General features: G+C 39.2%; 1 protein-coding gene across 1 annotated transcript in view; it reads right to left on the bottom strand.

Annotated features, from left to right (window-relative positions):
- LOC126283999 (snRNA-activating protein complex subunit 3-like) overlaps positions 1–26,200 on the bottom strand; it is a 70,380-nt gene that overhangs the window by 12,038 nt on the left and 32,142 nt on the right. The window contains exons 3-4 of the mRNA XM_049982540.1: positions 22,944–23,183; positions 8,067–8,314 (exon numbers count right to left, since the gene is read on the bottom strand). Of these exons, the coding sequence (XP_049838497.1) occupies positions 8,067–8,314; positions 22,944–23,183 (488 nt within the window). The remainder of the gene's footprint in view (positions 1–8,066; positions 8,315–22,943; positions 23,184–26,200) is intronic.

Genomic DNA, 26,200 nt, shown 5'->3' with positions numbered 1-26,200 from the left:
CTCTCTCTCTCTCTCTCTCTCTCTCTCTCTCTCTCTCTCTCTCTCTCTCTGTCTCTCTGTCTCTCTCTCTGTGTGTGTGTGTGTGTGTGTGTGTGTGTGTGTGTGTGTGTGTGTGTGTGTGTGTGTGTGTGTGTGTGCGCGCGCACGCGCACCTCCACCACACACGCACGTGCACACACACACACACACACACACACACACAAACGTGTGCATGCGCCTATATAACTTACAGAAAATGTTACCATTACCAAAATGAAAGAGCGTTAGATCTTGCATCAAACGACCCACTTAAATGTAAAAATTGGTGCAGCTCAAACAGTTGTCAAAGTTCAGTCCTTTTTACCAACTTGGCTAACAAGTCAGCTTCAATGCCTGTAACTGAAAAACAGTTACTCTAAATGAAAAAGTCAAGTTGAAGTTGTAGAGCATGAAATTTCATGCTACAAAAGCACCTAGCTTTTTAGTCTTAGGCACTATTAAGCATTCATATATTGAAAGCCACAGTAATTCCATTTTGTCATTTTTCTGTAAGTCAAAGTTATTCAGTGTAACGAAATTTCCAATAGGAAGACATAACTCTATCCCTCCTTCGAGTGTAGACGTATCTGTAGATCTCCTTCGATTGACATGTCATAACCAGCAGAGGCTTCCATACCCTCTGTTCCTTTGTTATTATTTCCACTGTTAGCTGCGTCCAGTCTTCCTGTGTTGTGCGAGGTATGTGTTCCAAATCTCCTTGTGCCTTGCAAAATTCTCATTTGAGTTTAGTTTTGTGGCCAGTGCATTTAAAATGTGTGCTCCAGATCATATGGAGGTGTGCTTATGTGCTATGGCAATTTACCCTATCACAATCCAGCCAGGATAGAAAAATCACAGCACATCATAAGTTATTAACTGGTCTGGCTGAAGTTGAAGTGCACAATTCTTGTCAGAAGAAGTACAATAAACCAAAACTGATTAAGTCATCTTTAACAAAAGGCCCTGCACCAACAATGTTGAATGTTTGATCATACAAGAAGATATCTGATGTTAAGAAACACTGCTTTTATTTTGGCGAGGAAACTGATGTCATTTGGGAAAAACTAAGCAGATTTCTCCATTCAAAGCAAAATATTGTTCTAAATTGATTAAGCTTGAATTATGAGGTACTGTTATTGGGATAGCTGAAAGGCGAAGTGAAGACTGGGCTCGTGAAGTATTGGAAAATATTCATGATGAGGACATATCTGCTAAAGGTGCTCAATGTCATAGGTTTTGTAAGAAGGATTTTTACCAGCCATCAGGGATGGAAGTCCTCAATCCACACAGACAGATGCAATAGAAATTACTTCTTCATACACCAAACAATCAGAAGAGCGCCAGCTTACATTGCAAGAGTTGAAGGTTAAAATCACCAATGACTGGGAGGCACATGTAAGGCCCATAAAAACCCAATTCTTCTGGAAGTATGATGAAGAACTAATGACTGCTGATAGACTTAAAAAGGGCACAGTAGTATATTTTGAAAGTACAGACTATAAGATACTGTCTGATAGTCCCTATAACAGGAAGCTATATGATCCATGACAACACCTGAGAATTGTATGTGCTGTTGCAGATAAACTTCATGAGGACACCTGTACACAGGTCTATAATACATCAGAATATCCCCCACCTGGCGATTTCTTGTCAGGTGTCCAATCAAAGATCTCTGAAACATTGCTCCATTTCTTTGAGTTGTTGATTTTGAAAAAAACAAACAAAAACCTCTAGATAAAGGGAAAAAATGCGAGTTGCATTGTCACATGCAGTGATTTCTGCAGTAAGGCCCTGGCCATTTCTATCTTAATTATTGGACTGGGCTCATTACATTCATGTACAAAAGATTCAGATCAAGACATTGTCGACCCTTAGTGCAATTGGATTTGCAGCACCATACATCCATGCTTCCCGAGCATGGGGTCCCGGGTTCGATTCCCAGCAGGGTCAGGAATATTCACCTGCCTCGAGATGACTGGGTGGATTTGTGTCATCATCATCATCATCATCATCATCATCATCATCATCATCATCATCCATCCCCATTATGGTCAGAGGAAGGCAATGGCAAACCACCTCCACTTGGACCTTGCCTAGTACGGCGGTGCATGTCTCCCGAATTGTTCCTCTACGCTCTGTCAAGGAGTATGGGACTACTACTTCTTCGTCATCGTCATCATCCATCAATATCCTTATTGGAGTGCATTGGTACAATAATGGCAGGAAGTGCCTTAGAGACTTACAATCCACAATGTTTCCTGGAAACAGTTTTGGTACAATTTTGAGCGGGCATGCGTATGCTTGAGCAGAGCTAAGCACATACACTGGCTCACACAGTATTGTCATATTACACGTTTCAGGAAACTAAGTTCAAAGATGATGAAACGAAAATAATTGAGGAATTGTTGTTTCACCATAACAGACCTTCTGCATTCAAATGCCATGAATACAAAGATTACATAAATATGATGATAAAGAGTTTGAAAATGTGATTTGCAACATTGAAGCAAGAGGAAAAACAGCTAAATTATGGGTGTCATGTTATCACATTGTTATGTCCACAAAACAGTTCACTGTGGCTGAGTGTACTGTAAACTGTATTTAAATACCAGGAAGGAAATGCTACTGTACTTTTGCGCTGCTGGTCATTTCCTGTATGCTAAAAGTGCTCATCATTATTTACAAGATATGCTCACATTGGAAGACTGAATGACTGCTACTGAATTCAACAATTTACAACTGAAGGCTACTTCACCACTAAGCAATGTGATAAATTTCAGTGATGATGATGATGATGATGATGGGTTTGTGGGACGCTCAACTGTGCAGTCATCAGTGCCCATACAAAGTCCCAATTTTTCACAGTCACAATTTTGGTGTGGCATATGGTCTGATATGATACTAGAGCGAACTTCAATGAAGACAATGAAAGTGAAAGGCAGTTTGACTCAAGGACATGGGTTTTCAGATCCTGTTCTCACAAAGTGAACTTCGGGGATGGCATCCTTACATGCTGTTTGTCAAAAAGCAGATGCAGGCATGCCCAGTATGGTCTCCATACCAGCAGTGCATGTGGGTCTTCATCCCAGCAATGGATATGCTGCTAATTCCAAGCTGCTTTGCAGCCACCTCCTGTTTTTCTTTATTCCACCATGATTTCTGACACTTTGTTGCAAGTTCTTTGGCAGTTAATCACTAGGATTTTAATTACTCTTACCTACTAAGGAATTTCTGTTGATCTACTGACACATCTGTGTCTATGATAGCTATACTTATCTGGACTAGATGAAGAGTCATCTAAAAAGGTCATTACGTGCACAGCCCACACACAGAAAGCTAACTGGGCAGCAGTGTCTAATGTGTGGCATACACCTGACCCATTTAGGTGAATCCTCCAGATCTCAACCCTATGGGGTAAATCCAGGACATTGTAGCCTTGATTTTTACAACCTTTGAAGTCTCTAGTTTAGCCCCTCCACTCGACACAGAACCAGGGGTCTGTGGTCAGCTTTTGTAGCACTGCTGCAGATTGTGAGCTTTATTGAAATTCCATCAGAAAGGCTGATCATCTCAACCTTCTATGCCACTTTCTTGAACAGTCCATGTATGACCTCAGATCCCAGATAACAGGCATAATTTGTCCCAATGTGCACCATAATCTGCAGTTGGTTGCATCCTTTTACCTCAATGGCATCTGGAATAGTTTCTTCAACGTCGTGAATGAGGCCCCAGGCAAATAGATTAAGTGCACCTGGTGTTCCTTCCCATCTCTTACAACTATTTCCCTACAGGGTCCCATTATTTACCATACGTTTGGACTGCCAAGGATTAACAGACCCAAGTCCTTTTGTGTTTGCTTGCTCTTGACACACAACACAGCATGTTCCCCAACAGGTGAAGTGAGTCTCACTGGCTCAGTTTCAGTTGAATACAGCAACTCAAACTCATTGCTAGGGGCTGCGTGTGGAACCCTGAACTAGCCCTGGTTCTTGTCTCTCCACACAGGGTGCCTAACTCTACTACTGACATGCCACTCACAGTCGAGTGTGTGAATAGTGGTGACTGATGCTCTATTACCTGTAGAAGAAACAGTATCCACAGGAGAGGGCAGTGGTTAAGATTTTATATCTCCTCTACATGAATCTTGGGAGCCCTCCCAATATACCTATTTGCAACAGCTTCCAATCATTTGAGATTAGTAATGGTGATTTACAGCTAGTTCTAAATGTCAACTAACCAATCGTGTGTACAACAACAGCACTCACAGCTGATCTGTACTGTGGCATGTGCAACACTTTATAAAATAATAAAAAAGTAACTCCCAAATAGGCCTGCTGGTTAATTATAATGCTATTGAGATTTCTATTTAAATAAATAAATAAAACCAAGATAAAAGCCATTAATCTCCTGAAATACTTTTAGATGTTAGTGTCACCAACAAACTCAACAATAGTATTAATTTATAATAAATGTAGACACTATACATTCATGCTTAAAAGGGAAAACTCAATTTCACACGATACGTTAGTTATAATATATGCTACAGTAAGTAAATCAAAAATACTGGTTTACTATGAAATACATTACGAGTAACAACTGAAACTTTCGAAAATTCTCAAAAACTTATATTCATACATGCTGATATACAATGAAATTGAACAAAGATGCTGAATTGATCAAAGATAGTACTGCTATTCTTCTTCAATGACTCATTCAGTTCTATATGCAGGTTGACACTGATTAACTTACTGCCAATGAAAACAATCTACAATGAAGTTTTCACATCCTGAATAAAGATATAAAATGAAAGTAATAGACTTAATAGAATCAGAGTAAAAAAAAAATTCAAAGATAGTAGTTAAATAATTTAATTTTATAGATAAAAAATGTACTCACCAAGCAGCAGCAGAACACATACTTTTAGAAGGTTATAATTAGGCAAGCTTTCGGAGACAGTGGCTCGTTCTTTAGGCAGAAGGGTTGAAGGGGAAGGAAGAGGGGTGGAAGGACTGCAGGCGCCTAGGAAAAGAGGCAGATTTCGGGAAAGTCACACAGAGCCACAGATCAGGGAAAACTTACCACATGGGATGAGAAGGAAATACTGAGTCTGAATTTGTGTGTGTGTGTGTGTGTGTGTGTGTGTGTGTGTGTGCGTGTGTGTGTGTGTGAGAGAGAGAGAGAGAGAGAGAGAGAGAGAGAGAGAGAGAGAGAGAGAGAGAGAGAGAGACAGACAGACTTGTTTATGTGCCTGTCAACAACTCAGCACCTCAACTGTTCAGTGAGTTAGTACCTTTACTATGTCCATTACCTGTCTTCCACCAAGGAATTTACACCACCATAAATAATGTTTCAGAAAATTAGCTTTTCATGTATTTGTAATAGAGCCATACAAGTAATGCAAAAAGCATTCATTCAAAAATTGAGGATCACTCAGCGTACAGAAGACACACACATGTCGGAAATTAAGAGGAGAGACTTTCTATGTCACTGTCAACACCAACACTATACTATACACAAGCACAAGGGACAGAAACACTGATGACAAAAAGAGCTCATGTAAAGTAACAAGGCACTGGCACAGAAACACATTCAGGTTGTGAGATTCCATCACTCTGTTCCAAAGGGACAGGTGCCTATGTGACTGTTGCCTGCCAACTTGTACACTTTGAGCATTCTTCCTGCTAACTCTCTACCACAAAGCACAGACTGTAGTCTCCATGTCGTATGTACTTTCAAAGTTCATCACACCATCAAACTCACACAAGAAGAGGCAAACAAGGAAGAGAAAAAAAAACCTCATTAACAACTCTGCTCGAGAGGATTTCAGGAACCATTGGCTAATCCAGTCACTGAGTGAAAGAGTACAGAACAAAGAGAAAGGGGGGGGGAGGGGGGGAGGGGAAGGGAAGCACAGCTATAAGTATTTCTCAAGACTTCACTGCTTTGGAACAATGTGGTAGACGAAGAAGAAAGTTCAAAATACAGACAAACATCTGTCCCATAGCAAGCAGGTACAAACCTATACAATATCTAAATGATAAACACTGGGATAATCGTTGTGTAATAATCCACGAGATGTGTAAACACTAACATCAGTCACCATATAAATGTTATGTAAATGGTATTCATAATGTAAAATACGTTAGAAAATGAAGTGCTTAAAAATAGGTACAAATTGTCAAGCTACCAATAATTTACATCCTAGTTACATTAATCAGCCATTACCATTAGGTATGAAGGACCACATCATATGTGACTGTCATATCAGATTGTATTTTGAAAACCAGATCCAGCACTAATATTTATATAAAAAATGTAACCAACCGCAAGATAACTAAATGAGTAACTAAGTTTGACTTTATGAACTCCTAGTAGTAAATTTATCTAAAAAGTAATGATGATAAAGCAACTTCAGCATTTTGAAGTAATAAATTTAAACAGGGTCAAACAAGCACTGAAGGTGAAGTGCACCCAAGCCATCTAACTGAGATCACCACAAGGAGACCATTGACAAAATCCATGATATGGTAATGCAAGATCACTGAACACAAATTCATGAGATTGCTGAGACTATAGACATCTCCTGCACGGAGAATCGGTTATGAAGAAACTATGTTCAAGGTGGGTGTTGCGATAGCTCACTATCTACCAAAAGTGCATCCGGCCACAACACTTCAACATGTTGACTTGTGAAATTTAATCACAATCTGCAAGACTTTTTGCGGTTACTTATAACTCTTGACGAAACTTTGATCCATCACTACACACCATGGACAAAACAGCTGTCAAAACAATGGACAAAGGCTGGTGAAAGTGCACCAAAGTAGGCCAAAAACCATTTTGTCACTGGTAAGGTGATGGTCACAGATCTTTGGGATTCCAATGAATAATCTTCTTGGATCAATTGGATAAAGGCAGAACCATAACTGGCTCTGTTTTGCTTCATTGGTGGATTGTCTAAAACTTGTGTTGGCTTAATAAAGACCACACAAAAAAAGTGCTCTCATCAGGATAATGCACCATCCCACAGACCTGTGATAACAATGACGAAAGTGTATGAACTGGGCTCTGAATTGGTTCCTCATTCACCCTATTGACCACACTTAGCCCCAAGTGATTTCTTCCTGTTCCTCACTTGACACTAGGGCTTGAGGGGAAACAATTTTCACCAAATGAAGTGATATTGCAGCTGACGAGTATTTTAAAAAGCTGGATGGAACCTATTTTTCCGATGGGATGAAAAAGCTGGAGGACCACTAGGTCAAGTTTGTATCCCTTAAAGGGAGAAGTAAGGGGAGTTGTTTCTAAAACAAACATTTCTTCTTTCTTTTTTATCAGACTTATGAAACCACTATCAAAGATGCTCAAGTCAATTAATAAAATGTGCATTTACGAGCCTGTTAATCCACACGACTCATTTCATATGCACTGATGATAGCTATACTGTAGCTGAAATTTAGATCTGCAGTAAAAAATAGATTGAATCACAACTGACTGCTGACATTTCCTATTTGAATTACATCACAGTCACTGTGCACAATGGCTCTAAGGGCATCCAACCTGATGATAATACAATTCTCAGCCACTGGAATAAACAATTTCAGAAAGCTTCAAACTTCTATAACCATATTCAATTACAAGTTGAAACTTACACATATTCACCACTATTATTTTTGTGACATTTGATTTTATTTCCAGAAGCTTTTCATCAATGTTTCCAGTCACAAATAAGACCACTCCTGTTTCCTCCTCTCCCCCCCCCCCCCCCCACCACCCACACCACTCAGCCCCCTCCCCCTTCTTCAGCATTTTTCAAAAAAACATCAATCGAGGCCAAGCATACCTGTGTTTATTCTTGCCCAGTTATTCTTCCATCCTGCTTAACTCTATGCAGCTATTTTCCTACTAGATATGCAAACTATTAGTTTGTAAATAACTTAATGCAACTGATTCATTTTTAATTTTTTTGGATTCCACATTGAATTCCATTTACAAGTGCAACAAAGTAACTAAAAATTCATGCCATAAACTACGTGATATAAACATACCTTGCAGTGCGGAAGACTATGAGATGCTCACAGTTGCCCATGTGCACAAAAACATACGGACGACCAAATCTTAGACATAGATCTGTTACTTTTGTCTTTTCCATGCTCTTAGTTTCCAGTGATGCTAGGCTTACTCCTTGTGATTCAGCCCAAGTTCTTATTTCGGAACTGTAATCAATATTACCAGGTGTCCTTTTGTCATTATAGAAGACATCCTCAATAAAAATAAAACTTGAAGGGATTATATCCTACAGAACATAATGTAAATCTTGCATTAATTTTTTTAAATAATTACTGAAAATAATAAATAGAATGTACAGTTAATATAAAGCATATCTTAAACAATTTATGGAACCAAAGACTATGGTACAAGGTACATATCAAATCTTATTGGATATAAAACACTAGCAGCAGTAAATAGCCAATTTATGACATTGAGTTCGTACCTTACCGAAACATAAACTCTGAAGATGAAATGTGATTACAATTAATGTAAACACCAGCCTCCCCAAAAACTCTTTTAGGACAAGTTAAGTTAGTCAATCAGTTTCTATACTATGTTCATAGGATCCTGAGAATACATATGAGATAGCACAACAAATCACATTTTTCAGAGGCTGAAACCTGACAGCAAAAATAAACGTGAGTGGGTAAGAGTTGTGTGTTGCAAACTACACTTCTCTCCGTTGTTTTTGGTGAAACATTCACTGACAGTCTGCCACACACACACACACACACACACACACACACACACACACACACACACACACACACAATCTTCCACCACCAACAACCAGGTTAAAGACAGAAGTAAACTGTATGAGTTCTGGCTGCTGTCATCAACTGGGTAGCACAAAATGCAAAACCAAAATCAGACTTCTCTATTGAATGGTGCAAACAATGAAGTATGATCCCTGACTTGCATGAATTAAATCTGCATTCTGACTTGGCAGGGACTTTTGACAAGTCCAGGAAATTGACATATTATTGAATAGAGTTTAAATGAATACCATTATTCCTACACATAAAACCACTTGAAATGCTGTCTCGTCTACTTCAGAATTGGGCTAGGATGGGATAGGAAATAGACCACAACCTTTACAAGGAACCATTCTCACATTCACCTGAAGTGATTTAGGTACACCATAGAAAACAAACCAGGATGGCTGGAAGAAGAATTGAACCTCACTCCTTCTGAACAGAGGTACGTTTGTCTTAACTACTACACCATCTTATCTCACATAATGTGTAGTGTCTATATATAATTACACAATTATTTAAGTCTCATTCTGAAATTAATGTGTAGTGTTTTAACTTGGTCGGGAAGGTAGACAATATTAAACAAGAAACATTCAGATTCAATTTAGCCATAGTACGGAACAATGATGTGAAATGGGAAGAAGACAAGGATTTCTGGTCAGATGAGTATAGGATAATATCAAAAGCAGCACAAAATGGTATAACTGGAGTAGGATTTGTTATGAATAACAAGATAGTGCACAGAGTGAGTTACTGTGAACAGTTCAGCAACAGGGTTGTTCTCATCAAAATCAACAGCAAATGAACACCAACAACGATAGTTTAGGTATACATGCGAATGTCACAAGCAGAAGATGGGGGGAGAGGGAGGGAGGGAGGGAGGGGGGGAGGGGGAGAGAGGGAGAGGGAGGGAGAGAGAGAGAGAGAGAGAGAGAGAGAGAGAGAGAGAGAGAGTAAATAAAGATATTGAACAGGTGATCCAGCACATAAAGGAAGATGAAAATCTAATAGTTATGGGGGACTGTAATCTGGTTGTAGCAAAAGGTGTACAAGAAGAGGTTATGGGGGAATATGGGCTTGGCAGTAGGAATGAGAGAGGAGAAATGCTGATTGAGTTCTGCAGTAAATTTCAGCTAGTAATAGCGAATACGCTTCTCAGAATCACAAGAGGAGGAAGTATGCTCATTCTTGGAAAAGGCCAGGAGATATGGGAAGATTGACTTGCATTACACCTCAGTCAAGCAGAGATTCCAAAATTACAGATATCAGATTATAAGGCTTACCCAGGAGCAGATACACACTCAGATCACAATTTAGTAATGATGAAGAGTAGGCTAGAGTTTAAGAGACTAGGCAGGAAGAATCAATGCACAACAAAGTGGCATAGGGAAATACTTAGAAATTAAGAGGTACGTTTGAAGTTCTCCGAGGCTGTAGATACTGTGATAAAGAATAGCTCAGTAGGCAGTTCAGTTCCAGAGGAATGGGCATTTCTAAAATCAGTCACAGAAGCTGGAAAGAAAAATGCAAGTACAAGGAAGGTAACTGAGGAGAAACCATGGGTGACAGAAGAAACACTTCAGTTGATTGACAAAAGAAGGAACTACAAAAATATTCATGGAAATTCAAGAATGCGGAAATGTAAGTCACTTAGGAATGAAGTCAATAGGAAGTGGAGGGAAGCTAATGTGAAACAGCTGCATGAAACAGGTGAAAAAATCGAAAACAAAATGACTGTATGAAGGAATGACTCAGTATACAGAAAAGACGACACAACCATTGGCGAAAATAAAAGCAAGGGCAGTAACATTTAGAGTGCAAAGGGAATTCCAAGTGCTGTTCAATACAGAGGAGAGAGCAGGTGGGTGGAAAAAGTACACTGTAGGCCTCTATGATGGGAGGACTTGTCTGATGACGTGACTGAAGAAGAAACAGGAATTGACAAGGAACAGATAGGGGACCCAGTATTACAATCAGAATTTAGAAGAGCTTCGGATGACACAAGATAAAATAGGGTAGAAGAGATAGATAACACTTACTTGAATTTCTAAAATCATTGAGGGAAGGGGCAGCAAAACAATTATTCAAGGTGGTCTGTAGAATGCACGAGACTTTTGGAAAATCGTCATCCACACAATTCCGAAAACAGCAAGTGCCGACAAGTAAGAGTATTATTGAATAATCGTTTAACAGCTCATGAGTCTACAAGAACAATACACAGAAAATTGGAAAACAGGACTGAGAATCCATTACACAATGCTCAGTTTGGCTTTAAAAAAGGTAAAGGCACCAGAGAGGCAGTTCTGACATTGTGATTGATAATGGAAGCAAGACTGAGAAAAATAATCAAGACACTCCTACAATTTGTCAATATGGAAGCAATGTTCGACAATTTAAGATGATGTTTGAAATTCTGAAAAAAATAGGGGTAAGCTATACGGAAAGATGGATGATATACAATCTGTAGAAGAACCAAGAGTGAACAATAAGAATAGAAGACCAAGAACAAAGTAATCTCATTGAAAAGGATTTAAGACAGGGAAATAGTATTTTGCCCCTACTATTCAATCTATACATCGAAGACGCAATGATGGGAATAAAAGAAAGGTTCAAGATAGGGATTAAGATTCAAGGTGAATGGAATTTCAATGATAAGATTTGTTGATGACATTGCTATCCTCAGTTAAAGTAGATCAGAATTACAGGATCTCTTGAATGGAATGAACAGTCCAATGGGTACTGGATATGGATCGATATAAATCAAAGAAAGATGAATGTAATGAGAAATAGCAGAAGAGAGAACAGGCAGACACTTAACATCAGAACTGGGGATCAGGAAGAAGACTGTGTTAAATTCTGCCATCTAGCAGAAGAAGAAGAAGAAGAAGAAGAAGAAGAAGAAGAAGAAAAATGATGATGATCAGAATGAAGAGGGCACAAAAAGCAGACTAGCACTGGCAAAAATGTCATTCCTGGCCAAGAGTGTCTACTGGTATCAAACATAGGCCTTAATTAGAAGAAGAAATTTCTTAGAATGTTCATTTGGAACACAGCATTGTGTGGCAGTAAAAGATGGATGGTGGGGAAACCGGAACAGAAGAGAATTTAAACATTTGAGAAATGTTGTTACAGAAAGAATGTTGAAAATTAGATGGACTGATAAGGCAAGGAGAAATAAGGAGTGTATCTGCAGAATCAGTGAGGAGAGGAATATATGTAGAAACAAATAAGGGACAAGATGATAGGACATCTGTTAAGACATAAGAGAATAACCTCAATGGTGCTTGAGGGAGCTGCAGAGTGTAAAAATATTAGAAGAAGATGAAGATTGGAAACCATCCAGCAAATAATTGAGAATGTAGGTTGTAAGAGCTGCTCTGAAATGAGAAGGTTTGCACAGGAGAGGAATTCGTGGTAGACTGCATAAAACCTGTCAGAAGGAGACTGAAGACCAAAAAACAAAGTAATGTTGTTGTTGTTGTTGTTATTGTTGTCTTCAGTCCTGAGACTGGTTTGATGCAGCTCTCCATGCTACTCTATCCTGTGCAAGCTTCATCTCCCAGTACTTACTCCAACCTACATCCTTCTGAATCTGCTTAGTATAGTCATCTCTTGGTCTCCCTCTACGATTTTTACCCTCCACGCTGCCCTCCAATGCTAAATTTGTGATCCCTTGATGCCTCAAAACATGTCCTACCAACCGATCCCTTCTTCTAGTCAAGTTGTGCCACAAACTTCTCTTCTCCCCAATCCTATTCAATACCTCCTCATTAGTTACGTGATCTATCCACCTTATCTTCAGCATTCTTCTGTAGTACCACATTTCGAAAGCTGCTATTCTCTTCTTGTCCAAACTAATTATCGACCATGTTTCACTTCCATACATGGCTACACTCCAAACAAATACTTTCAGAAACGACTTCCTGATACATAAATCTATATTCGATGTTAACAAATTTCTCTTCTTCAGAGACGCTTTCCTTGCCATTGCCAGTCTACATTTTATATCCTCTCTACTTTGACCATCATCAGTTATTTTACTTCCTGAATAGCAAAACTCCTTTACTATTTTAAGTGTCTCATTTCCTAATCTAATTCCCTCAGCATCACCCGATTTAATTTGACTACATTCCATTATCCTTGTTTTGCTTTTGTTGATGTTCATCTTATATCCTCCTTTCAAGACACTGTCCATTCCGTTCAACTGCTCTTCCAAGTCCTTTGCTGTCTCTGACAGAATTACAATGTCATTGGCGAACCTCAAAGTTTTTACTTCTTCTCCATGAATTTTAATACCTACTCCAAATTTTTCTTTTGTTTCCTTTACTGCTTGCTCAATATACAGATTGAATAACATCGGGGATAGGCTACAACCCTGTCTCACTCCTTTCCCAACCACTGCTTCCCTTTCATGCCCCTCGACTCTTATGACTGCCATCTGGTTTCTGTACAAATTGTAAATAGCCTTTCGCTCCCTGTATTTTACCCATGCCACCTTTAGAATTTGAAAAAGAGTATTCCAGTCAACATTGTCAAAAGCTTTCTCTAAGTCTACAAATGCTAGAAACGTAGGTTTGCCTTTTCTTAATCTTTCTTCTAAGATAAGTCATAGGGTCAGTATTGCCTCACGTGTTCCAACATTTCTACGGAATCCAAACTGATCCTCCGCGAGGTCTGCATCTGCCAGTTTTTCCATTCGTTTGTAAAGAATTCGCATTAGTATTTTGCAGCTGTGACTTATTAAACTAATAGTTTGGTAATTTTCACATCTGTCAGCACCTGCTTTCTTTGGGATTGGAATTATTATATCCTTCTTGAAGTCTGAGGGTATTTCGCCTGTCTCATACATCTTGCTCACCAGCTGGTAGAGTTTTGTCATGACTGGCTCTCCCAAGGCTGTCAGTAGTTCTAATGGAATGTTGTCTACTCCAGGGGCCTTGTTTCGACTCAGGTCTTTCAGTGCTCTGTCAAACTCTTCACAAAGTATCGTATCTCCCATTTCGTCTTCATCTACATCCTCTTCCATTTCCATAATACAGGGTGATTCAAAAAGAATACCACAACTTTAGGAATTTAAAACACTGCAACGACAAAAGGAAGAACTAAGCACTATCTGTCGGCGGATTAAGGGAGCTATAAAGTTTCATTTAGTTGTACATTTGTTCGCTTGAGGCGCTGTTGACTAGGTGTCAGCGTCAGTTGATGCTAAGATGGAGACCGCTCTACAGAAAGCTTTTTGTGTTATTAAGTACGGCAGAAGTGAATCAACGACAGTGCATTTCGAATGAAGTATGGTGTTAAACCTCCTGATAGGTGGTGTATTAAACGTTGGTGTAAACAGTTTACAGAGAATGGGTGTTTGTGCAAAGGGAAAAGTTCTGGATGGCCGAGAACGAGTGATGAAAATGTAGCACGCATCCAGCAAGCATTTGTTCGCAGCCCAGGAAAATCGACTCGCAGAGCTAGCAGAGAGCTGCAAATTCCACAATCAACTGTATGGAGAGTCCTACGAAAAAGGTTAGTTATGAAACCTTATCGTCTGAAATTGGTTCAAGCACTGTCTGCAGCTTATAAGAATATAAGAATCAATTTCTGTGATTTTATCCTTGCTCAAATGGAGACAGATGACTCTTTTGTTTCAAAGATTGTGTTTAGTGATGAAGCAACTTTCCACACTAACAGGAAAGTCAACCGTCACAATGTCTGTATATGGGGCACTGAGAATCTGCGGGAAACAACTCAGTATGAACGTGACTCAACTAAGGTGAACGTTTTTTGTGCCATTTCAGCCAATAAAGTTTTTGGTCCCTTTTTCTTCGAAGGTGCTACTGTAACTGGACTACAGTATCTGGAGATGTTAGAGAATTGGCTGTTCCCTCAGCTCGAACAAGAAGCACAACAATTCATATTTCTGCAGGATGGAGCGCCACCACATTGGCACTTATCTGTCCGTAACTACCTGAACGTCAACTACCCGAGACGATGGATAGGCCGCCAGGCAGCCCGTGACAGAGCACTTCATCACTGGCCTCCAAGAAGCCCTGATCTTACCCCCTACGATTTTTTCTTATGGGGGTATGTTAAGGATATGGTGTTTCGGCCACCTCTTCCAGCCACCATTGATGATTTGAAACGAGAAATAACAGCAGCTATCCAAACTGTTACGCCTGCTATGCTACAGAGAGTGTGGAACGAGTTGGAGTATCGGGTTGATATTGCTCGAGTGTCTGGAGGGGGCCATATTGAACATCTCTGAACTTGTTTTTGAGTGGGAAAAAAAAACCTTTTTAAATACTCTTTGTAATGATGTATAACAGAAGGTTATATTATGTTTCTTTCATTAAATACACATTTTTAAAGTTGTGGTATTCTTTTTGAATCACCCTGTATTGTCCTCAAGTACATCGCCCTTGTATAAACCTTCTATATACTCCTTCCAACTTTCTGCCTTCCCTTCTTTGCTTAGAACTGGGTTGCCATCTGAGCTCCTGATATTCATACACGTGGTTCTCTTCTCTCCAAAGGTCTCTTTAATTTTCCTGTAGGCAGCATCTATCTTACCCCTAATGAGATAAGCTTCTACATCCTTACATTTGTCCTCTAGCCATCCCTGCTTAGCCATTTTGCACTTCCTGTAGATCTCATTTTTGAGACTTTTGTATTCCTTTTTGCCTGCTTCATTTACTGCATTTTTATATTTTCTCCTTTCATCAATTAAATTCAATATTTCTTCTGTTACCCAAGGATTTCTAGCAGCCCTCGTCTTTTTACCTACTTTATCCTCTGCTGCCTTCACTACTTCATCCCTCAGAGCTACCCATTCTTCTTCTACTGTATTTCTTTCCCCCATTCCTGTCAATTGTTCCCTTACGCTCTCCTTGAAACTCTGTACAACCTCTGGTTCTTTCAGCTTATTCAGATCCCATGTCCTTAAATTCCCACCTTTTTGCAGTTTCTTCAATTTTAACCTACAGGTCATAACCAATAGATTGTGGTCAGAGTCCACATCTGCCCTTGGAAATGTCCTACAATTTAAAACCTGATTCCTCAATCTCTGTCTTACCATTATATAATCTATCTGATACCTTTTAGTATCTCCAGGATTCTTCCATGTATACAACCTTCTTTTATGATTCTTGAACCAAGTGTTAGCTATGAGTAAGTTATGCTCTGTGCAAAATTCTACCAGGCGGCTTCCTCTTTAATTTCCTAGCCCCAATCCATAATCACCTACTATGTTTCCTTCCCTCCCTTTTCCTACTGACGAATTCCAGTCACCCATGACTATTAAATTTTCGTCTCCCTTCACTACTTGAATAATTTCTTTTATCTCATCATACATTTCATCAATTTCTTCATCATCTCTGGAGCTAGTTGGCATATAAACTTGTACTACTGTAGTAGGCATGGGCTTTGTGTCTATCTTGGCCACAATAATGCATTCACTATGCTGTTTGTAGTAGCTTACCCGCACTCCTATTTTTTATTCATTATTAAACCTACTCTTGCATGACCCCTATTTGATTTTGTATTTATAACCCTGTATTCACCTAACCAAAAGTCTTGTTCCTCCTGCCACCGAACTTCACTAATTCCCACTATATCTAACTTTAACCTATCCATTTGCCTTTTTAAATTTTCTAACCTACCTGCCCGATTAAGGGATCTGACATTCCACGCTCCTATCCGTAAAACGCGTTTTCTTTCTCCTGGTAACGACGTCCTCCTGAGTAGTCCCCACCTGGAGATCCGAATGGGGGACTATTTTACCTCCGGAATATTTTACCCAAGAGGGCGCCATCATCATTTAACAAAACAGTAAAGCTGCATGTCCTCAGGAAAAATTACGGCTGTCGTTACCCCTTGCTTTCAGCCGTTCGCAGTACCAGCACAGCAAGGCAGTTTTGGTTAATGTTGCAAGGCCAGATCAGTCAATCATCCAGACTGTTGCCCCTGCAACTACTGAAAAGGCTGCTGCCCCTCTACAGGAACCACATGTGTGTCTGGCCTCTCAACAGATACCCCTCCTTTGTGGTTGCACCTACGGTACGGCCATCTGTATCGCTGAGGCACGCAAGCCTCCCCACCAACGGCAAGGTCCATGGTTCATGTTACTGTTCTCTATTTTAAAGTCTGTATTATGTAGTGTGTAATACTCCCTCCCTCCCTCCCTATAGTATCCACCTAGGATTCACCAGTATGCAACACGGACACTTATTAAGGGTTGCTGCTTCTCCAAGCTGTTGGAAAACCACCAAGGAAGACTTGGGTAAACAGAACAACCCTACCATGCGCATTATCAAAAGAATCTCCCACAGTCACCATAGTAACATATGGCATCAGCTTCACTGCTAGAGTCACTACAAGTAGTGCTGCAATCATGGGTACTGGTTATTCTTCTGCTGATCATGTGACCTCTGATATCATGCAAGTATTCATCCACTGGGATGATTATGAAGGACGTGGCCCAGCCAACAAGAGCCATTTTGCACCAGGAGTAAGTCCAGGCCATAGTGCCAACTGCAACAGCCAGTTCCTCAATAGGAGTTTCTGTTGCCCAAAAAATATCATACGATTGGAGTTGGGTCCAAGCTGTCACTCCTCATCTTGTTTTGAGTTCTCCACACTTGGAAAAACTTTGGTCACACACGCGGTATGTCCACCCACAACTCATTGATACTTACTCCTATGCTGGTCATGTCATTGATCCATCTGAGGGAGCCATCTATCCACAGCAGTCACCCATGTCTACTTTTAACTGGCTACGAGCATGTATGTTGCTGGTACCTGTCTTCTGGACAGTCCTCGAGCTCTGCCGCTCTCCAGAAGTAAGGATTAATTTGTGAGTACATATAAAGTTCATTATTTCTTGCTACCTGGGGTACATTATTTGGTGTGGCTCTTTCAGCCATGACACAAACTTTGTGACGAGGATGGGATTTTATCCCACCAGAGAACTCTCAGTGTGCTATCCTGATGTTGCTACCCATCTCAATCCTATCAGACACTGAAGCAGGGAAGATAATATATGATGTCAGAGTTACACCAAGTGGAAGTCTGAACAATACCACAGATTTCTCCATGCAGCATTTAAACACCTGGAGTTCACAGACTTCAGAAATCCAGGAAACCAAAAATAAAGACATGGGAATTAGGAAAGACAGAGAAATAAGTTCAAGACACAAAGAAAGTGGACAATAAGTTACCATCAGAAATGTAACAAGAAGGGAATACCAAGTGGATTAGATTCAAAGAAAGCATTGTTGGAGTTCCAGCAGAAGTATTTGGAAAAAGTGGCAGTAAAATAAAGGTAAAGGATACCCCTCGGTGGGATGATAAGGTGAAGAGGGCTGTGAAATAATAAAAATGAAGCCAAGAAATCCAGAGATAAAAAATGCACAATATATCAGAATAAATGAATTAAGAGTAAATGAACACAAATATCTACTTCTACATCTACATTCTGCTAAACACTGTTGAATAAATGGCAGCTGAAAGAGGCTTAAAGTAAAAACAATTGTGATCAAAGAAATATAGAAATCTCGGACTGATTTCACAGACGAACTTGACCAGGACAGCAAAGTTTAGAACTGATTACTCTATCGAACAATAAGAAAAAGAAAAGACAATTAATACATAACAGCAATAGATAAACCAGACAGCAACACAATCACGAAAGAGAATATTTTGAAATCCTCTTTTGAAACTCTATACAGTAATACAGTAGAAGTCTCCAATAATGTAACCCATAGGCTATTTTCAATTATAATGGTAAACCTGATCAGGAAAGTCTATCTACATGGACAAAAGTAGAAAAAGCATTTAATAGCGTGCCCAAAAAAACATTCGATAGGGTCTGACGAAGTCAGTGCAGACATGATCAAAGCTGTTTGGTCCACTAGTAATAAGGTAACAGGTGCAATATGGAAGGATGGGGAAGCTACAGAAAGATGGGGAAAATAATAGAAGCACAGCTACAGGAAGAGTAGTATGGATTCAGAGAATGCTGTGCAACTGTGAGTCTCATAATTGCACTCAGTATGTTGTTAGAGAAGATCTGGGAGACAGGAAAGACTTAAAACTTGTTCTTTTCGATCTCAAAAAAGTATCTGATAATGTCCCAAGGAAGACCATACGGTAAAGCCTAAAAAACAAAATGGACCCAAAAGCGTAATTCGTAATGTTAAAATGCTTTACAAAGGCTGCTGCAATTGCATACATACAGAAAATCTTAATTCTGACTCGTTCCAAACAATGAAGGGGTTCAGCAAGGCAGTGTCTTTCCACCATTACCCTTTTTCACCAACATGGATGAAGTTTCAAAAGCAATAAAGCACAACAACACGAAGGAGATCAATAAATTTGCATCTGCAGACAATGTAGCAATTTGAGGTAACACAAAGAAATCGCAATGTGAATCAACAGGCAGAACGTGAAAGAAAAATGTAAGGCCAGAAGCTACAAAGTTGGAAACAGCAGATCACTGCAAATATCCTGGGTGCATTATGTCCAGTGATAACAGCACAGGGCACGAGATTAATAACCAAACTCAAAAATCAGCTTTGTCCTACCATCAAGTTTGAAATCTACAATTGAACAAACAAGTCCCTTAAGTTCAAAACCGACTATCCATCAGTCATACTTTACCCCCTTAATGACATATGGCCTAGAAACCTGCACAACAACCGAGCAGCTCAACAACAAACTGCAAGCCACAGAAAAGAAGTTCTCATGAACTGCTGTTCAGACAACTAGGAAGGATATGGTAAGAGATGAAAAAATAAGGGAGGGGGAGGGGGGGGGGAGCTCGAGTGAACACCTGCTTGAAACAAAAATTGAAAAGGTCTATTTGAGATGGCTTGGCTATGTGAATAGACGAGGGGAGGATAGCAAAACAATGGCTACAGACAGTTGTGATTGGCAGAAGACTGGTAGAGTGACCAAGAAAGAAAGGAACAAGAAGAGTCAACTGGGATGCAGTTCTGAGAGGAGCATGGTAGATGGACAGACAAAAATGGGGAGCACTTGTAAACAACACCTGGGCTACTGAAATGGAGAAATGATGAGAAAAATATCATTGCTCAAACATGTAAAAGCTATTATACAGTGTAGTTACTGACAAATTCAGAATAATTCTCTACAAAGGATAGGAGAGGTTGAGCAGTTACAGACATTTAAAATACAGGGTGTACATAAAATCTGGGAACACGTTCAATTATTTATTGCACAAGAACTAAACATTGTACAGATATCATACATATTGCATTTTGAAGAGAAATTCTGATATAATTATTTATTTATTTATTTATTTATTTTTTTTACTATCATTCAATATGTGAACCATGAGTAACCCAGCAGACGTCAATATGGCAATCAAATTCTTGCCATACTCGTCCCAGCATGGCATCATCGACTGTGGCAGTCGCTTCCCATATTCTCTCCTGGAGCTCTGCTACATCATGTGGTAGAGGCAGTACATACACCAGATCTTTAATGTGTCCCCACAGAAAAAAAGTCTCACAGAGTGAGATCTGGTGATCAGGTAGGCCATTTCATGAAACAGCTGTCCCCTTTTGTAGTATGGCCGATCCATCGATGCGGCAGCTCCGTGTTCATGTACCCATGAACTTTATGGTGAAAATGGGGTGGAGCCCCATCCTGCTAAAAGATGGCCTTCGTTGTTGGTGGCTTCTTACTGTACTTGGTTCTAAATAACCGTTGAACAGATGTAGCACACTTGTTTTTGTCAAACTCCAACACACAGAAAGCTCGCTCTGCACCTGAACCCGCCTTGTCTGTGACTAGCGCTGACTATCAGAAAAATTACCAAACTATGCTGTGGCAGTATACATGGGGGTGGGAACAACCCTTCAGGGCCTCTCTTCAAAATGACATATGTATGACATCTGTTCAATTTTTGGTTTTTGTGCAATAAATAATGGAAAGTGTTCCCGGACTTTATGTACACCCTGTATTAATACTTATTACTTCTTTCATCGGAATGGAATTATGAATTTTCAATAGCCTATGGCAGCAATTAGAAAATCAAAGACAAGCAGAGTATGTTATCCTTTGGCTACTCTTGGACAGTTTCTTCAGTCTGGTGTGTGTGTGTGTGTGTGTGTGTGTGTGTGTGTGTGTGTGTAACAACGAATTCTAGTAACTGCTGAAAAAACAGCAATATATTTTGGTATTGAGTCGAAACAAGGCCCCTGGAGTAGACAACATTCCATTAGAACTACTGACGGCCTTGGGAGAGCCAGTCATGACAAAACTCTACCAGCTGGTGAGCAAGATGTATGAGACAGGTGAAATACCCTCAGACTTCAAGAAGAATATAATAATTCCAATCCCAAAGAAAGCATGTGCTGACAGATGTGAAAATTACCGAACTATCAGTTTAATAAGTCACAGCTGCAAAATACTAACGCGAATTCTTTACAGACTAATGGAAAAAACTGGTAGATGCAGACCTCGGGGAGGATCAGTTTGGATTCCGTCGAAATGTTGGAACACGTGAGGCAATACTGACCTTACGACTTATCTTAGAAGAAAGATTAAGAAAAGGCAAACCTACGTTTCTAGCATTTGTAGACTTAGAGAAACCTTTTAACAATGTTGACTGGAATACTCTCTTTCAAATTCTGAAGGTGGCAGGGGTAAAATACAGGGAGCGAAAGGCTATTTACAATTTGTACAGAAACCAGATGGCAGTCATAAGAGTCGAGGGGCATGAAAGGGAAGCAGTGGTTGGGAAAGGAGTGAGACAGGGTTGTAGCCTCTCCCCGATGTTATTCAATCTGTATGTTGAGCAAGCAGTAAAAGAAACAAAAGAAAAATTTGGAGTAGGTATTATAATTCATGGAGAAGAAATAAAAACTTTGAGGTTCGCCGATGACATTGTAATTCTGTCAGAGACGGCAAAGGACTTGGAAGAGCAGTTGAACGGAATGGACAGTGTCTTGAAAGGAGGATATAAGATGAACATCAACAAAAGCAAAACGAGGATAATGGAATGTAGTCAAATTAAATCGGGTGATGCTGAGGGAATTAGATTAGGAAATGAGACACTTAAAGTAGTAAAGGAGTTTTGCTATTTAGGAAGTAAAATAACTGATGATGGTCGAAGTAGAGAGGATATAAAATGTAGACTGGCAATGGCAAGGAAAGCGTCTCTGAAGAAGAGAAATTTGTTAACATCGAATATATATTTATGTATCAGGAAATCGTTTATGAAATTATTTGTTTGGAGTGTAGCCATGTATGGAAGTGAAACGTGGACAATAACTAGTTTGGACAAGAAGAGAATAAAAGCTTTCGAAATGTGGTGCTACAGAAGAATGCTGAAGATTAGATGGGTAGATCATGTATTTAATGAGGAGGTATTGAATAGGATTGGGGAGAAGAGAAGTTTGTGGCACAACTTGACTAGAAGAAGGGATCGGTTGGTAGGACATGTTTTGAGGCATCAAGGGATCACAAATTTAGCATTGGAGGGCAGCGTGGAGGGTAAAAATCGTAGAGGAAGACCAAGAGATGAATACACTAAGCAGATTCAGAAGGATGTAGGTTGCAGTAGGTACTGGGAGATGAAGCAGATTGCACAGGATAGAGTAGCATGGAGAGCTGCATCAAACCAGTCTCAGGACTGAAGACAACAACAACAACAACAACAACAACAACAACATTCTAATTGTGTTAATTCACAAGTGGCATTAATTGTCAAAATATCTAATGCGCAGCACAGCAACGGGTAATGCCACTAACCCGAAGCACTGTATAATATATATGTCTTGAATCACTACAGAATATGCATGAATGAATTAAACCAGTTCTTGATTAAATAGAAACTACATTATTTATAAGTTTGTCACTGTTGGCAATTTATTTCATCAGTATAAATCCCCTCCAGTATTTTGAAATGTATCAAGCATGCCTGTGTGTGAGTTAATGTGTTTTGACACTTTCTAAATTAGTCAGATTAATGCAAAATTAATGCTATGAAAAGTTACTTGCTACAGCTGTAGTAGGTTGCACCGTAGTTATTCACACTGAGGATTATGCAAAAAGTTTTCAAACAAATATAGATTTATTGCAATATGTAGTACTGCTTCTTACCTTTCCTTTTTTTCCCTGAGCTGCTACAGCACTCTCACTGACATCACCAGGGCATTCGAGATCCTTTGGACAGATTATCCTGTCTCTGAGGTCAGCCAAAGTTTGCTTCCCAAGGAGCTGTATTTCAGCAAATATACCTCTTCCATGCCTGGTGTCAGTATGTTTGAATGGCTCATAAACATGTACAACAGCTACAATATCATCATAAGATCGAAGATCATCCTCAGGTGTTGGTTTAGTCTGTAGGAAATATAAACCAAATCAATAATGGATACAAAGGCATAGGAGGAACTTATGCATAATGTTAGATGGCTGAAGTGTGCATAAAAATATGTTCACTGTGGGGAGAGACTGCTTAAATGAGAATTTCTATATCACCTCGAGAAATCTTAAGTCTGGTGTCATTAACCAACATTGATATCTCACAAATACCACTTGAGGGCACCCCTTTTTGTTGCTGCTACTTCTTTATCTGAATTAGGCTTCCTACTTTTTCTTTTCCGTTAAAGCCTATTTTCTCAGTGAATGGAAAGGTGATCTAAAATAGCCATTTTCCGAAAGTTTACTAGCATAACAATCCCTTAATAAATTAATTTTACTCCCATCATAATCTCCATTATGTTTAAAAGAATAAAAAATGAACTAGAAATCTATGAAGTCATTTGAATGAAATAACAATCTGTTTAAATCCCTGACTATTGTCTAATGCACTAGTACAAAATGAGCACTTGATATGAAATAATTATAGGCCAAATGTCAGTGCCTGGACGTGGAAAGGGATGAGGGAGGTGGAGAGACGGGTGAAGAGGGGTGAGCCATGGAAACTGTCAATAGTACCCACCGTTATGTCAAATTCATGTTAAGTATTTTGGGAAAGCTGTACTTGCCAACAATTAGACCACCATCAACATAAACTGACACATGAAGTCTATTTTCATTGTGCAATAAAACCAATAAAGATCTGCAGCACTGTTTGAAAACCCAATTACTTCAAGACTCTCATAAAACGTTTGTCCCAGCAGTCTAAGGCTTATTTGAGTCAACAGAGCCCCTATTCCAAGAGAGACGCTTGATGTATATTACCTTAAAAGCCTTGTGGTTGTTCTATATTCACTATCTTGATGCATTCCATTCAAAAAGGCTATCTTCACACTGTTTCAACACCATGTTCTTTAAAGCAGCTACCACTAGCAAAACTCAAATGGTATCATAAAATACAACAGGACACTCTGCATTTTCGCAATCAGTTCCTGGTTTCTGAAAATATCACTTAGCAACTAATGGGGCTTTGAAGCAAGTGCTTCTACCAACTGCAACTTTTTGGTTTGAAATCCAGTGATTCTGTAATACCTTGACATTTGTGGGATGTTCAACTAACACTCTTTAGCACCTCTATTTCTTCACTGACAGGTTGCATCCATTTCTCCTTTCTATTCGACTGAACGGCAAAAAAGTGCTGTATGGATCTTTACATTCAAAGCACTAGCCTTTGTTAGCATCAACAACTTACCACACACTATCCATTTGGTTTTCTTTGTTGTCTTCTGTTTTCCAGTTTATCTTCACCAGAAAATTCATAGGCTTCTTCATTACGGAATTCTGTTGATTCTATGTTACTGTCATCTGATACTTTACTTTCTCCAGGATCAAGTGCATTAAATTTTTATTCACATTGTCTTCTTCTGGATTGCCAAGGAATATCAAATTTAATATGATCACAATGGGAATTACAAACTGTTTTCAGTTTAAATTTTACATCAAGAATCAACATCACATTATTTTTGGAAGGTACCCAGAATCTAAATCCACTTTTCTCACTGACATCCAACAAACTGTCCAAAGACAGCCTTGTATCAAACATTGAATAAATTTTTTTTGTTAATATGAACACAGCAGCCTGTGCCAAAAATTCTGAGGTGATTAAGGTTTTTTTTTCTTTTCTTTTCTTTCTTTCTTGTACCACAGCTCTAATGGAAAAGTTGTTTGGTATGGAATGGAAGACCTTCCAGTATGATTTAAAATATGGACTGGAATCATCATTAAAACATTTGTATTATCAAGCATCTTCAAATGACTTTTCTGGCCTAACAACAGGCATATTCAACATGTAAAGCCCACTTTTCACACAGCCCAACATGACGATGTTGTTGCTGGCCTTTTCCTGAAGTCTAACACTTTTATAGTAAAAAAATTTGCTGTAGCAGTTACATGCAGCGGCTCTGGCTGCAAACATATGAGCACCTGCATCATACACATATGAAGTATTTTTCATTTTAGCACTGTACAAAACAAAGTACTGTTTCTTCATAGTGATATGCTTCATGCCGCCACTATCACAAAATCATTTATATGTGTTAGTGCAATTCCTAGTAGATGAACCCATGTTGTGTGAAGTAAATATGGCCTTTCCAGTTGTCTTCTCTTCCTGCCATGTGCTACTGCAGTCAAGAGCATTCAGTTGACACACCGCTGCACAGTGACCTAGTTGTTTACATTTATTATGCGGAAATTTTTGTTTTGCTCATTCTTACGACTTCTTTTTCCATGCATTAGACACTACAAATACAGTTTCATCCATTGCATTTTGTTTATGCAATTCAATGGCACAAAGTTTTTCAGTAATTAAGTTCAAACTCTGGTTTTCCACTAGTATTGTGTCCCAGAGATTTTTTGAAGCTATCAAATTCCTTTCCCAGCATACATAAAATTCAATTGTTTAATATTCTTTCAGGAAACACATTCTCTGTATGTTTTACTAATTTATCATTTATTTCTACAAATAATTTTAGTAGTTAATTTGAATAAGATTGATTCAATGTAGAGTGTGCTAGCAGAAGAAATCTGTTTTTCTGTCGAAACAAGCTGTATGTAAGAACATGGCACGAATGGAGATTATAAATGATGTATAACTGAAATACGATTGGTTGGTTGGGTTGGGGGGAAGGGACCAAACAGCAGGGTCATCAGACTCATCGGATTAGGGGAGGATGGGGAAGGAAGTCGGCCGTGCCCTTTCAAAGGGACCATTCCGGCATTTGCCTGAAGCAATTTAGGAAAATCACAGAAAACCTAAATCAGGATGGCCAGAACAGGATTGAACCATCGTCTTCCTGAATGCGAGTCCAGTGAACTGAAACATGAAGGAAATATTTTTATCTCGACAAATATTAAATGATTGAATTTTATCTATGCTGGGAAAGGAAAATAAAAATTTTAAAGATCTCTAGGACACAACACCAGAGAAAAATTCTTCACAC

This window comes from Schistocerca gregaria, chromosome 8, assembly GCF_023897955.1.
Source record: "Schistocerca gregaria isolate iqSchGreg1 chromosome 8, iqSchGreg1.2, whole genome shotgun sequence".
Classification (NCBI taxonomy): Eukaryota; Metazoa; Arthropoda; class Insecta; order Orthoptera; family Acrididae; genus Schistocerca; species Schistocerca gregaria.
This window is presented reverse-complemented; position numbering and strand designations above follow the sequence as displayed.